The sequence below is a fragment of the Anolis sagrei genome, chromosome 2 (assembly GCF_037176765.1).
Source record: "Anolis sagrei isolate rAnoSag1 chromosome 2, rAnoSag1.mat, whole genome shotgun sequence".
NCBI lineage: Eukaryota > Metazoa > Chordata > Lepidosauria > Squamata > Dactyloidae > Anolis > Anolis sagrei.
Genome location: NC_090022.1, coordinates 140,430,289 through 140,445,493, shown reverse-complemented (window position 1 = coordinate 140,445,493; position 15,205 = coordinate 140,430,289). Strand labels below are relative to the sequence as shown.

The window sequence follows — 15,205 nt, the reverse complement described above, 5'->3', positions numbered from 1 at the left end:
ATGTCCCTGCATGGTGAGCCGGAGTGACAGAGGGAGCTCATCCGCGCTCTTCCCAGTTTCAAACCTGCGACCTGTCGGTCTTCAGTCTTGCCAACACAAGGGTTTAACCCACTACGCCACCGGGGGCTCCTATCAAGTTAAAATGGGAGGTGGGGAGCTGATAATGTGTGTCTATACTTAAATAGCCTATGGGAAAAACCATTCCCACTATTAAAAAATAATTGACTACATTGCCCAGGTAACTAGATTCAAAACTGCTTACTCTAAATCTCATATTTTTGTATCAATACACTACTTAAGACTCAGTGTTTTTCAGAATGCCATTGACACGTTATTGCATTTTCAAGTTTCAAACATTTAAGTGTACAAGTTACAAAAAATATAAATTGTTTGATTCCATGTTATCTTGATTGCAAAATATGGTAAAAACATGGATCAGGAAATCTGGGATAACACTGTTAGTGGAGTTATGGAATGGAGAACAACCAGTCGTTTAAGGTTGTTTGCATATTTTGCATGCTTGATTACAGGCTCTTAAAGTCTAAGACATTCAGAAGTACAGAAGTACAGTAGAGTCTCACTTATCCAAACTTTGCTCATCCAACGTTCTTTATTATCCAGTCTGCCTCCTGCCTGGATCCACAGCTGTTTCAATACATTGTGATGTTTTGGTGCTAAATTTGTAAATACAGTAATTACTACATAATGTTACAGTGTATTGAACTGCTTTTTCTGTCGATTGGTTGTAAAACATGATGTTTTGGTGCTTTATTTGTAAAATCATGACGTAATTCGACGTTTAATAGGCTTTTCCTTAATCCTTCCTTGTTATCCAACATTTTTGCTTATCCAACATTCTACCAGACCATTTATGTTGGATAAGTGTGAATTGCAACTGTAGTTTACCGGTTCCTGCCTTTGTGCAGTACAAACAAGAATTAGGCAAAGTGTCACTTCCATTATCTATCAGAAATCTTCTATCAGTGTCACCTCAGTTATATCACAGCTGTGATATAACTGTAAGGAAGTAGAAAAGTAATTTACTAATGAACAAATCTCTCACTTATTCTGTTGCACTGTATTCAAGAAAATAAACTACTATCAGTCTTTAATGTACTTATACAAAAGAAGATTATTTCTCCACTTCTGTCTCCATTTGCAGGCGAAAATTAACTAGTCAGCTGGATGCTGCCAAAGAAGCTCAGGATGGGGCTAAAATGCAAAGTATGTACAAGATGGTAGAGAAGGTGGATGCTTACCAGAAAAAGGTTCTGGAGCGTTGGACGGTTAAGCAGAATACAGTAGAACAGAAGCGCCGGCGGGGCCTTGAAAAGATGATTGCCTTGTTTACGCAAGTGAGTCCATAAGGGTGGACTTACAACTTACAAAATTGGTACTTTTTACTTTCTCTGTTTCACAAGCTACAGCACAAACTTTCCTTTCTCCCTCTTGCCCATATTGGGAAAACTTTCCTAAAGGACAGGGATATGTGGTGAATCTAACTTACCACAATCTGTATCAAGGGGTGGGCAGATCAGGTGAGGAAATTTACTGCGACAGTTGCAATTCACATAGTGACTTTTACTTTGTGGCAGTTTTGAAAGAACTAGTCAGGTTAGTTTTTTCCAACAGGAAAAAGGAAATGTGGGGAGGATTGCAGGGGAAGAATGGAGTAGGATCTTCAGTCTAATCTATTTTGATATGAGTGTTTGTGGATTTTAAACCACTTCTTCAAACATCTTGGCTTTCATCTATTTGTGGAATGTAGGGTGATTCACACGATACTGCTAGGCAGTCTTTCAACCAGGCACTTCTTAGTCCCTTCTCTTTCTCTGGTCTATTTCTCCAGTCTCGCTGCACGGTAGATCCTCTCCTTTGTTTCAGGAGGTAGAATGCTTTTTCTCTCTGTTCTCCTTTAGCTCCGCTCAAGCGCCAAACTCCATCTCAAGGACCCATGCCCACTGATGGTCAAAGGAGAAGAGGCCATAAGGAAGGAGACCCTGCACCTACCCCGCCTTGGGTCTGTTGGCCTGAAGACCAGAGTCTACCGAAGTCCTTTGATCAGTGTGAAGAAAACTCAAGACTTCACATTCTCAGCTGTAGTTACCAGGTACAGCATGATGGAGTGTACAGGATATTCCATAAAGTTCAAAACCTAAGCAGCATTATTATTGTGTTGTTACAGAATTTAATTTTGGGACATCAATAATTAGGTTCGCTAACATTCTCATCACCATTATCTCAATTTAACTATCTTACATGTACAGGTTGAGCATCCCTTTCCTGAAAATCCAAAAATGCTCCATAATTGTCCACATGAATGGCTGAGAAGTGGCACCTTTCCTTTCTGAAGTTTCAGTGTATACAAGCTATATTCTATGCACCAAACTAGTGAATAAAATTATCTTCAAACTATGTGTATAAGGTGTCTATGATACATAAATTAATGTTTAGATTTGACCCCATTCCTGAGATGTCTCATTATTGTATGTGTATGTAATATAGTTAATACAAATTCCAAGCACTTTGGGCAAGTGATATACCACCTGTATTGCTGACTAAAATTTGGGACTTTCAATGATTCAGATTATTCAAGAAGCTAGGAATCTGTGAAATAGGATTCTGCTGCTGCTCTTGATGTGATCATCATCTATTGAAAGCATCCTCTATTGTATTGCCATATAGGCCATAAAGGTTGCCTCTAACACCAATACAGAACTGGCCACATATGTTGGCTGCCTGAGGCAAAGGACAAGTCACTCCCTCCCAGTTTTGTGGACAGAAGTAAAATGGACAGCCGTTGAAATTTATTTTGGTGTGGTCAGTGAGACAATATCATCCAGGAGTGTGGATACTTGCCAATAATATGCATCGATACATATCCACAACATTCATAATCTACAAACCTTGATTACCGGTAATCTCTGTAGGATTCCCTTGGAAAGGAAGGTTTTTCCTTTCCACAGCATAAGAGTTTTCTTGATGGGCTGCACTGAGGAGGGTGTTCCCCTACTTTGCTTTAGACAACACTCTGAATGCCTGTACTCCTTGAAGTCCAAATATCACAATATTCATGTTTATATAAAAAGAGTAGCCGTAGAAACATTTTAGAAGAGAAAAAGCTAATGGAGATGGTGAAAGGAATTTTGGAAAGTCCATAATCTATTGGAAATTCCAGTGCACCATAACCTTATTGCAAAGGTAAAAATGATGCCACTTCGGTTTGGCAAAATGTGAATCTCTATGAACATACGGACCACTTGAAAACCACTAGTCAAAAATGATATGACCTTGTTAGAAGTCAAACCTTAAGACAAGTGATATTCATAAAGTATTAATGTAATAGCACCACAGGTAGCTCAGCTGTTAGTCTGAGGAACCATGTCTTTAAACGGCCAAGGATAAAGACAAGCCACTACAAAAATATATCTGGCCAGCAGAAGATGGTTGTTTGAAGTAGAATTTACAGTTGCCCAAAAGATACAAACTCCCTTAATTTATTTATTTATTTATTTACAGTTCTTATATTCCGCCCTTCTCACCCCGCAGGGGACTCAGGGCGGATTACAGTCAACACATATATGGCAAACATTCAATGCCAGTTTGACAGACAACATTTAACGACAAATACACCAAGGCTATTTAACTTTTTTCTGGCCGCCAGGGGAGCTGCTGCTTTTCATCGTCCATCAACGACACCGATGAAGTTCTTCCGCATTCCACATTCCCCGGAGTCTTCTTTATGGCCTCATAAATTAGTTAAATTTAGCCTCCCACACTTTAAGGTGGTACCTTATTTTCCTACTTGACAGATGCAACTGTCTTTCGGGTTGCAAAGGTCGACAACGGGCTACACAATGGCTGGACACCCACTCCAGCCCGGGCTGGCCTCGAACTCATGACCTTTTGGTCAGAGTGATCTTAATGCAGCTGACACTCAGCCAGCTGCGCCACAATACCGGTGTTAAAACATGCACAACAAAACAAAGTACTGGGAGTATACAGGCACATTGTCTTTAAAATGTCTTTAAGCATATCTGTACTCACTGAAGTCCATGAGCACACACATCCACCTCCAATGAAGTGGTAAGCATACTTACTACATTGAAGTCATAAGTATACATCTACCTCATTGAAGTCCAAAAACAAATTGAACACAAAATGGAGTCCTGAGTTTGCACATGCTCAGTACAATCACATCTATAACTCCTCCCACATCAAAGAGGCAAGTCAAACTGGCAAATTAACATACACATAGAATGCAGGCTAACAATTGTATATACATTAACAAACAATTAGTGGAAGGTTGGAAGGTTGCTATTTCCAACAGAGAAACAGTGTGACAAAGGAGGCACATCACCCTAGTTGTATTTTTCAACTTCCCAATGGCTTTCTTCCTCTGTACGGTATCACTCATGTCAGAAATATAATTATTGGCTTGGCAGGTCTCTGCAAGATTGTAGCTTCCTCAAAACTGTTATTATTTGAGTACAGTTTTATGTTTTTCCCCTTCTGCAGAGAACCAAGCAGTGAACAGATAGAATCATTGTGGAAGACAGACATTACAGAACTGAGTATGCCCATTGGACCCAAAGAACCTGTGTCATTGTTGTGGTCTGAGACTTGTGGCTTTCCAGATGTACCTAGACTTTTGGAATTAGACATTTCTTCCATTAGGAGAAAACCCCTTGAAAATGTAAAGACTCGGTAAGTAGTTCTTCATTATTTGATTCATTATGACACTGGAGCAGACATCAAAGCAATAAATAGCACAATTCATATAATTGTGTATTTTTTCTGGTATTAATTGCATAATTTTGATACATAATGGAGACACACCTTTAACCCTGTTGTTTGATGCTTCTGCCATGATCTCAGTTGGACTTTATCAGTTGAGTTTGTGTATGACCGTCAACAAAGCCAAAAAAAGTGTATGCTTGCCCACAGTGCCTTGCCTCATGCACAGAGAAAGAACTGTTCAAAGCTACAGACAATGCAGTTGCTATTGTCTGTTTTTGGTCTAAAATTATCTAGCCACTTGTGCTCTCTCTATTTTATCAGTTTTATGCTTGTTTTATTTATGCAATGCTTTTGACATGAAGTAAATAAATGAACAAAGGCAAAAGAAGATATCTTGAACAAACTCTTCCAATAAATGAAGACATAACAATGTTATTTTAGCAGAGCTTGTTGAGACACAAACATATTGGTATCCAAGGCCAACAACTTAAGTATTGCCCTCCAAATACAGTAACTGAGATTTTACTGCTTTCTTATAATACCCATTCTATTCTGCCTCATTCTGCTTGTTAGCAAACTTGGCCCCACCTCTGTTCTGCAACCAATCAGTTCAAACTAGCAAGAAATAAGAGTGATGTAAGTCAATGCTATGATGCCTAAAGACTCTAAAAGCATCAGATCCCATCTGATCTTGGAAGCTATGCAGGTCCAGGCTTAGTTAGTACTTCAAAGGGAGACCACTGGGGAATACCCTGTGCTTTTGACTATATTCAGAAGAAGGGAATGACAAATTTCCTCTGATTAGATGTTTCTAAAAATATCCTATGATAGGGTCACCATAAGATAGAGGGGACTTGAAGGCACATGATGGCAAAGCAAACGCCCTCTCTAGCTGGATATCACATAGCGGCAGCCTTCTTAATGTCTCAAAAAGTTAGCATTGGTAAATAAGATCCTGCCGGTAAGACTATAGTCAGCTAAATGTTTTCTAGCTCTGGCTTTAATTTGTGTGTTTCTGTTTACGAGGGAATAGGGATTACTCCCTCTCACCCCATTCTCCACCCCCACACGAATGGGTTCTTGATGGGTTAGTGGACTTGCTATTCTGGCAGGCATTGTTTTGAATCACAAGAGCTATGACCTCTGCACACCTTTCTGGTGGCCATGGATATCTTTATGAGTTGTTTTTGAAGGTCTGGGGGCATAATTTACATATGCCCCCCCCCCTCCATCTCCCAATTTATCCATCATATCTTGTATTCATGCTAAGAGAGGACAGTCTGAATTACTTTCATTGGTTTGTTTATTCGGACTGCTCATCCACACATATTCAAGCTATAGGTCTTGTCTTTCTGGGTATCTCTATATCTCTAGGCTGGTCACCCAGCCTTCTTACCTTTTGCGACTGTTCCTTTTGTAACTGTTTTTAGAAAGTTATGGGGTGATGATTTAGATAAAACTGGATGAATGCCCTCATAATACATTTAACTAGTATTTAGAACTGACTAGTCACAAGTAAATAGTTACTTTCAATTGATTATGTTTTGCAAGACTACATTGTAAGTTCATTACATTGCAGCATCACTACTCTTTTTAGTGAGTTGTTTTGGTTACTGTAAGTAAAAAGGTGCAGTTGAGGAATATTAAATTGTTCAAGAGTTGGCTTTTTCTTCTCTCTGCTGCTTCTGACTAAAAAAACCTAACTGCAAGCAAGCAATTTATGTTGCATCTGCACTATAGAATTAATGTAGATTGACATCACTTTGACTGCCATGGCTCAATGCTATAAAATTCTGGGAGTTGTAGTTCAGTGAGGCACCAGCACTCTTTGGCAGAGGAAGCGAAAGACCTTATAGAACAATTAAAGTGGTGTCAAACTATATTAATTATGCATTTTACATACACTCTTAATTACTGTTAACAACTGAAATGCCAAGATTTTATTTTTCAAAAATTGTGAGAACAACATTAATTGCTGGGGTGTGTGTGTGTAATTATCAAAAGTATTTTTTTTCTGAGCTCCACTTTTAACAGTTTCTTCCAAAATTAATTCCAGCATTTGAAGGCAATGGAGGCAAAAATAGCAAGGGCATACAAATGACAGTGAGAGTTCTTTCTGTCCAAATTCCAAAAAGACTTTTCTGCTATTCAAGTGATGTTTATACAAGAGTCTTGAAAAAGTGTATTTTACAGCAAAATTTAGAAGCTAACATTGTCCAAGTGGAGAAATTAAGAGGGAAAGAGGTTTACTGTGTTTTAATTTTTTTAACTTAGTGATTTGGACATTTATTGTCATTGCCCTGAAGTGTTTAATAAGGTTTTTTTCATGTCAGAAGTGACTTGAGAAACTGCAAGTCGCTTCTGGCATGAGAGAATTGGCCGTCTGCGAGGACATTGCCCAGGGGACGCCCGGATGTTTGATGTTTTACCATCCTTGTGGGAGGCTTCTCTCACGTCCCTGCATGTGGAGCTGGAGCTGACAGAGGGAGCTCAATCCGCTCTCCCCGGAATTCGAACCTCTAACCTGTTGGTCTTCAGTCCTGCTGGCACAAGGGTTTAACCCACTGTGCCACCGGGGGCTCCTGTGAATCAACAGAACATGAGGAATTTGTTGATGAAGTTGTCAATCTCCTCATTATCCATCATCCCGAATTCAGTGCCCTCTCATCATCCCCAGTTCTCAATGCCAGTGGTTCCCACATTTTGATAATCCTGATTGCCATTTGACAGACATAAAGTCAGAGCAAGCTACTAACTTTTTGGAGAATGGCCTGTAGATGTCACTGTTTTTCAGTAGAAAGATAATCCAAATCAATCCTCCTGCATTAGCAAATCTGAATCACAGAATGCATAGGAAAGAATTACCAGAGCCCTTTCAATCTTATACAGGCAGTCCCTGAGTTGCAAGCATCCAATTTACAAATGGCTCATAGTTAAGAACAGGGCTGAGATAACAGGAAGTTGGAGAATCTCCTTCTAGGAAGAGAAATTCACTCCTGGAAGAGTTACTATCATGGGGAAAGGGTGTCTCAGGGCCCTTCCACACAGTAATATAACCCAGAATATCAACACAGTCAATCCACAATATCAGTTTTGAACTGGATTATTTGAGTTCATACTGCCATATAATCCAGTTCAATGTGGATTTTATACAGCTGTGTGGAAGGGGCCTCAAATGAAACTTTGTCACCAGTACTTGTTTCCACAACAAGCCATATTTTTCAACATCCAGTTATCGTAGGCACAGAAAGTGAGGGCAGGAGCACAGGCAGCAAAACAAACATTACAGGGGTGTTAACCCTTCCCTAGGCTATCCAAAGTGTGTGTGTGTGTGTGGCTCTAGTTTCACTTAAAAATGTACCTGTTCTGACTTACATACAAATTTAACTTAAGAACAAACCTACAGAACCTATCTTGTTCTTAACTTGGGGACTGCCTGTATTTGTTCCAATATCCACTGAAGTAACATTCTGCTGCGCCTCTTTGTTTCATGTTTATGGATCTGCTCTGCAAGACACAGTGAATAGCCATGCCTATCACCTTTCTAGTTTAGCAACATAAAGGGGATGAATCATGAGGCAGTAAACTGCAATACTGCCGTGACATTTTTAACCCAGCTTTCTTCCTCTCTTTTTATTTGATAGTTAATGACTCCCTCTTTGCTACTGATAGTCCAGTTTCATCTGTTTAATGTTTAAAAAGATATTTTGCATTTTGGTGCACACACACTCCCTCATGAGCATTATATCAAAAAACTTTTAAAGTATGTCTCTTGTATCCCAAATTTCGTGTGATAAGCAAAACTATGGATAATAGTGAACCCTATTGATATGAAGGAATTCTGGGCAAGGAATACCATAGTATCATGTTGAAGGGTTTAGAAAATGCTTAGAGAGAACAAGTTTTTCCAGACTTAGACCCCACCAACACTGCCGTGTAATGCAGTTTCAGTGTAGACCCTTATAATACACTTCAGAGCAGTCAAACTGCATGATATGATATGGCACTGTAGATGGGGCTTGAAATAATGGAACTGTGGGTACTGGGCCCACAGATTCAGGGGTCATACTATATATACTGTAATTGGTTGAGATCATAATTTCCACATCTGGAACGTCTGGTCACAATAGATATAACTGTGTTATGCCCACAGCATTTTTTAAAAAATGTCGGGAGTGACTTGAGAAACTGCAAGTCGCTTCTGGTGTGAGATAATTGGATGTCTGCAAGGACATTGCCCAGGGGACGCCCGGATGTTTTGATGTTTTACCATCCTTGTGGGAGGCTTCTCTCATGTCCCCTCATGGGGAGCTGGAGCTGACAGAGGGAGCTCATCTGCCAGCTGTCAAATGTAACTCAGGCCTATATTTTCTTCCCTATTTCTTCAATAATTGTTTTTGTTACCTCTACTTGTCACAAAGGCAACTCCTATCAGATACCAAGTGGACTCTGTGATACTTTTTTTAAAATAAACAAACATTGGCCAGGCAATGGACTTTAAACCTCTACTTTTTTTGTATTTTCGTGGATGATGGGAAAAAGGGGGAGGTAGAGATGTTTAGTTAGCAAGAGAAAATCTTAAAGAGGAATAACAACACCAGCACACAATATCAAATAGTGAGTGACCTGTGGACTAAGTGGGGAGGAAGTGAGGTGCCCCTTGCTTGGATTGCAAACCATCACTGCCACATTCCGTGAGTTGTATTAATGGGAAGAAACAGCAGCAACAATACTCTTCACTGCTACTTTGAAAATGTCCCTTCTGAATATTGAGGTGGAACAAGGTGCATCTGCACTGTAGAATGAATGCAGGTTGACATCACTTTAACTACCATGGCTTAGTGCTATGAAACTGGAATCCCTGAATCTGTAGTTTGGTGAAGCACCAACAGTCTTTGAGGCAGAAGGCTAAAGACCTCGTAAAACCACAGCTCCCATGATTCCATAGCACTGAGCCATGGCTTGTAAAGAGGTATCAAACTGCGTTAATTATACAGTGTAGATGCACCCTCGGTCCTTTACACCATTGCCATCATTCAAAGCTGTTGTCCTGTAACACTTCCAATGTGTTTTTATATATCAATCATTTGATGTAGATTTCTTAGAATTCCATTTTCCTGTTTGTAAAATTGTTTTTGTATGTTTTCAATACATTTCCGACTTACAGTAACCCTAAAGTGAACTTATTACAAGGTTTGTTGAGAGGTGTTTTGCCCTTGCCTTCATATGAGGCAGAGACTTGCCCAAGGCCACCCAGTGGGTTTCCGTGACTGATTCAAACCCTGAATCTCAGAGCATCACACTGGCTCTGTGTCTGTAAACCAATGGTTCTCAACCTTTTTTTGACCAGGGTCCACTTGGCCAGAGACCATTTTGACCAGGAACCACTTGACCAGGGACCACTTTGACCAGGGACCACTCTCCAACATTAGTACCAAAAGGATTATGAATCAGTTTTTGTTCAACTTTAGATTCAGTTTGGTTATTTGGGGTGCTGATTCAGGAAACTGCATTGGATAGACCACATCAGCTCTAGTTTCTGATACAGAACATATGCCATCCAGTAGTCACCATCTGCTCGCCCACAGAAAAATATATTTAATAAGCCTCGGGACTATAAGAGTGTTTTAAGAGACCAGTTGCTCTTGTTGCAACAATATTGTAATGGTGAGGCCGTGGACTATGTTTTAGTTCTTGCTGACCACTGGTGGTCCACGGACCACTGCTGAAAACAAAACAAAACACAAAACCATCACATAAACAAAGAAAAAAATATAAAAATACCAACATCCAATAGGTATATGTATAACAAATATAAAAATAGAGAAACGAAGACTAAACACAATATTATGATAAACACATATTTGAAAATATATAAAATCCATACACAACATGGGCATCTTCCATATCATCAGCAAGGATTATTTGTTTGGAAAGCACCCCTGCATCTCATAGGTACATGGAGTTTTGAAAAGCTGCAATTACCTCTGAAGAAGATCCAAAGGTTGTACAAATCCTGAGATTGATTATCTAGTTGTATATGATTTACAAACAGACAGTCATCAGTATCAGTTTGCTAGGCATTTAAATGAGTTGTCATCATTGAAATGACAACAACTACTTACAATCTGCAACTACTTGATTCTATACAAGAGTTTGCTTGCCTGTGAAAGCCTTGATTTTAATAGGGCACATTTGAATATTGTAATATATGGTATGTCATTTATTGTGTTGCCACATACATAATGTGACATTGGGCTATATTTTATGTTTTTTTCATGCTGTATATTCAGTATGATATTCTGTTTAACTCTTTATATATATCTCTGTTTTTAATGTACTTTAAATATTATTTTTATTGATTGGTGATATTTATTAAATATGTTTTATTTATGCAATAGTCTTGTGTGTGATTTGGACCTGTAGTAGAGGCCCCTGTGCTTGTAAAGTCTAACATGTTATGAATTTTTGGAGCAGGAGGGAATAATCTATGGCATCAATGAAAAATTATTTTGTATGATACTTAAACTCTTCTTCTTTCTTCCCTTGCAGGATTCAGAATATTCCTAGATGGCAACTATCTGGATATAATTTTATGCATTTGTAAATTGGATAGTAATCTATACATAATTTCAATATGTAAATTAATTAAATAGGTTCAAAATATATACATAATTTATTGGTAGTATCATTTTAATAAAGGTCAGATGTATCTATGTGTTTCTCTGTGTCCTTATTAGATGTGGAAAGGCTGTTACGGTTTAAGTGCCATAAAGGCACTCAGGGCCCTTCCAGACAGGCCCAATATCCCAGGTTTTCTGCTTTAAACTGGATTATATGAGTCCGCACTGCCAGATAATCTGAGATAAACAGAAAACTTGAGATATAGGGCCTGTCTGGAAGGGCCCTAAATGTCATATGAACTTAAAAGCTGAGCAAGGTCAGCCCTGGTTGGTCTGTGGATGGGAAAGCAGAAACAAAGGGCAGATGCTGTATACCAGAGCTTTCCAAATATGTCATGTTGGCGTGACACACAGTTTAGACATGCATCATTTTATGACACAGTAATTCAGTTTTACTAGCAAACTGGTGGTTTAAACAACCCCTTGTAAGAGATTCGAATATATACAAATACCGTAATAACAAAATGTGTGGAGATACAACATATTTCATATAAATCTTTCATTTACATTTTAAAACTATATTATTTATTGCTTATTTCACATAGACTCAAAGGTTTCTATTTACATTCTCATGACACGCCTATACACTTCAGCCGACACACTAACGTGTTGGGGCACACAGTTTGACAAGCTCAGCTACAGGCTGTATTTCAGAGAAAGGGACTGACGAAAGCATCTCTGAGTATTCCTGCTAAGAAAACACCATGACATCCCCCCACCTAAGTTGGATGAGGTCCTCACAGTTTGATGTTATGGACATGTTTCACTGCAGTATATCAAAAAGTGAGTAGGACACCTCTGCTACAGTTTCTACATTTCCAGTCACACCCTGTATGAGTCAGTATTTCTCCTCTAAGAGTCTCCAAAAGGAGGTGATAAGGAGCTTTAAAGGCTCTTGTCCACTCACACATTATTACACAATTCATTCATGCAGTTAACTGCCCTGAGATGTGGTTAAAGGTCACTAGTTTGTATGGCCTCAGAAAGAGAACAGACAACTTAATGGAGATATAGGTCCATCTATGATTACTTACTATGATGTTTATGGAGCACCTCCGTGGGCCATTTGGTACCTGGTGAACATCTTTCCTTGTTTTCAGTACAACTGGGGGCATGTGGTTGAGTCAGTTCACAACTGTAATTTTGCTACTATTATGAATTATAATGTAAATATCTGATATATGGATGTATTTTCATTCACTGGTCCAAATTTGGCACAAATAACCAATACGCCCAAATTTGAATACTGGTGGGGTTGCGGGGGATTGATTTTGCCATTTGGAAGTTATAGTTGCTGGGATTTATAGTTCGCCTACCATCAAAGAGCATTCTGAACTCCACCAACAATGGAATTGAACTAAACTTGGCACACAGAACTCCCATGACCAACAGAAAATATTGGAAGGGTTTGGTGGGCATTGACCTTGAGTTTGGGAGTTGTAGTTCACCTACATCCAGAGAGCGTTGTGAACTCAAACTGACGATGATGGATCTGGACCAAACTTGGCATGAATACTCAATATGCCAAAATGTGAACACTGGTGGAGTTTGGGGGAAAGAGACTTGACATTTGGGAGTTGTAGTTGCCAGGATGTATAGTTCACCTACAATCAAAGAGCATTCTGAACCCCAACAATGATAGAATTGGGCCAAGCTTCCCACAAAAAACCCTCATAACCAACAGAAAATACTGTGTTTTGTGGTGGTCTTTGGCAACCCCTCTGACACCCTCTTGCAACCCCCCAGGGGTCCCAACCCCCAGGTTGAAAAACACTGGTAGTGTAGATAAATGTGACATTGCTACATCTGAAGATGTACAGCCAGCCCTCAACATTCACTGGGTTAAGGGGTGCGAGACAAAAAACAAAAAAGTCACCAGGTTAATCTAGATTGGGCCTCAAAGACAAAGGTGGTGGGGGGGGGGGGGGGTGGCTGCCATTTAAAAAAATTCCTAAAATTGAACTTCTTTCTTAGAGGCTTTCTGAAGTGAAAGAGAGGTTGTATTTTTAAAGGGGGAAATTTGAGGAAATGCTCCTATGATCTACAAAGGGGACATGGGAAACCTTGACACCATAGTCACCATCCCTTCTTTTCATTACTGGTGCCTCTGGGTTGACAACCGAAGCAATGGAGAAAAGGCAGATTTGTCTTTTAGCCCCAGTCTATACTGCCATAGAATGCAATTTGAAACTGCATTTTATGGTCAGCATAGACTCCTATAATGCCATTTAACTGCACTTAATTGCATTATATGAATCTACACTGACCATATAACGCAATTTCAAGCTGCATTATATGGCACTGTCAATGAGGCTGCCGTCCTCCCAGGCATTGCTTGTTTTCATTGTATTAAAGCACAAGAAGTGGTCCACTGACTGATGATGTGCCCATCAATAATTCACAAATGAAAACCAAGATGCATATGGAAACGCAACATCATGCTAACAGTTATTGAGGGAAATAACTAACCTCACCTGGAATTCTGTGTCCAATTCTGGGAACCGCATTTTAAGGGAGATGTTGACCAGTTAGAAGGTGTCCAGAGGAGAGTGACTAAAATGATCAAGGGCCTGGAGAAAAAGCCCTATGAGTGGCTTAAAGAGCTGGGCATGTTTAGCCTGAAGAAGAGAAGGCTGAGAGGAGACATTATGAGACTCCATGTATAAATATGTGAGGGGAAGTCATAGGGGGGAGGGAGCAGGGTTGTTTTCTGCTGCCCTGGAGACCATGGCTTCAAACTAGAGGAAAGGAGATCCCGCCTGAACATTAGGAAGAACTTCCTAACTATAAGGAGAACTGTTCAGCAGTGGAACTCTCTGCCTTGGAGTGTGGTGGAGGCTCCTTCTTTGGAAGCTTTTAAGCAGAGGCTGGATGGCCATCTGTCAGGGATGCTTTGGATGCGATTTTCCTGCTTCTTGGCAGGGGGTTGGACTGGATGGCCCACAAGGTCTCTTCCAACTCTATGATTCAATGAAAAATACAAAAGGCTTGGGGAGGCTGCAGTAATTTCCTCTCTCCAGAGCCTACTGGGAAGGGCAACATGCAAATCCCTTCCACCTCACCCTTCCTCTACTGAGTTAGCTGAATAAACTATATTTACACTTTGCTATCGGTTTGCAGCAACTGAGGATAAAAGGGAAAGTGGGGGGACGTTTCAAAAGCAGCTGAAAAGTCATAATTAATTGGGAACAACAAAACAACAAACTTTATTATGGTGCATGGATCCCCATCACCTAAATATATAACATACAAAGACAGACAGTTGGAGCTTATGTGACAGGGATACTTTCATAATGTCCTGTGTGCATTTACTCAGAAATAAGTCCTGTGTGCATTTACCCAGAAATAAGTTCATTGTGTCTGGGCAATCATAAATACAGAAAGCAAGCATGGTGTAGTGATTTGAGTATTGGACGGTGACTCCAGAGAGCAGAGTTCAAATGCGGGCTCAAGTGTGGCCACCCACTGGGTTAACCTGGGGAAGCCACACCCTCTCAACCTCAGGAAGGCAATAAAACCTCCCGAGTACATCTTGCCTTCATTAAAAACACCCTGCTGCGATTGGTTTGGCTTTGGACTGCCATAAGTTGGAAATGACTTGAAGGCAACAATAACAACAGCAACATCATAAATACGTTATTTGAAAGTCTGGGCTTCACTGTCAGTAGCCACAAGCCACCCCAAAGTTATTCTCAACCCATTCCCTTTCTCTTCTGAATGTCACCAACGTGCCTTTACCTACATGTCAGGACTCATTGCCTCTAGCAAGCCATGTCTGGGCT

At 39.9% G+C, this 15,205-nt stretch overlaps 1 protein-coding gene across 2 annotated transcripts in view; it reads left to right on the top strand.

Moving 5' to 3' along the window:
* Nucleotides 1-11,456, top strand: part of LOC132768282 (protein FAM186A) — a 41,628-nt gene extending 30,172 nt beyond the window's left edge. For both annotated transcript variants that reach the window (XM_060764021.2, XM_067463922.1), the window contains exons 5-8: nt 1,163-1,355; nt 1,920-2,110; nt 4,519-4,707; nt 11,293-11,456. In XM_060764021.2, the coding sequence (XP_060620004.2) occupies nt 1,163-1,355; nt 1,920-2,110; nt 4,519-4,707; nt 11,293-11,347 (628 nt within the window). In that variant the 3' untranslated portion in view covers nt 11,348-11,456. The remainder of the gene's footprint in view (nt 1-1,162; nt 1,356-1,919; nt 2,111-4,518; nt 4,708-11,292) is intronic.
* Nucleotides 11,457-15,205: the final 3,749 nt, after the last annotated feature.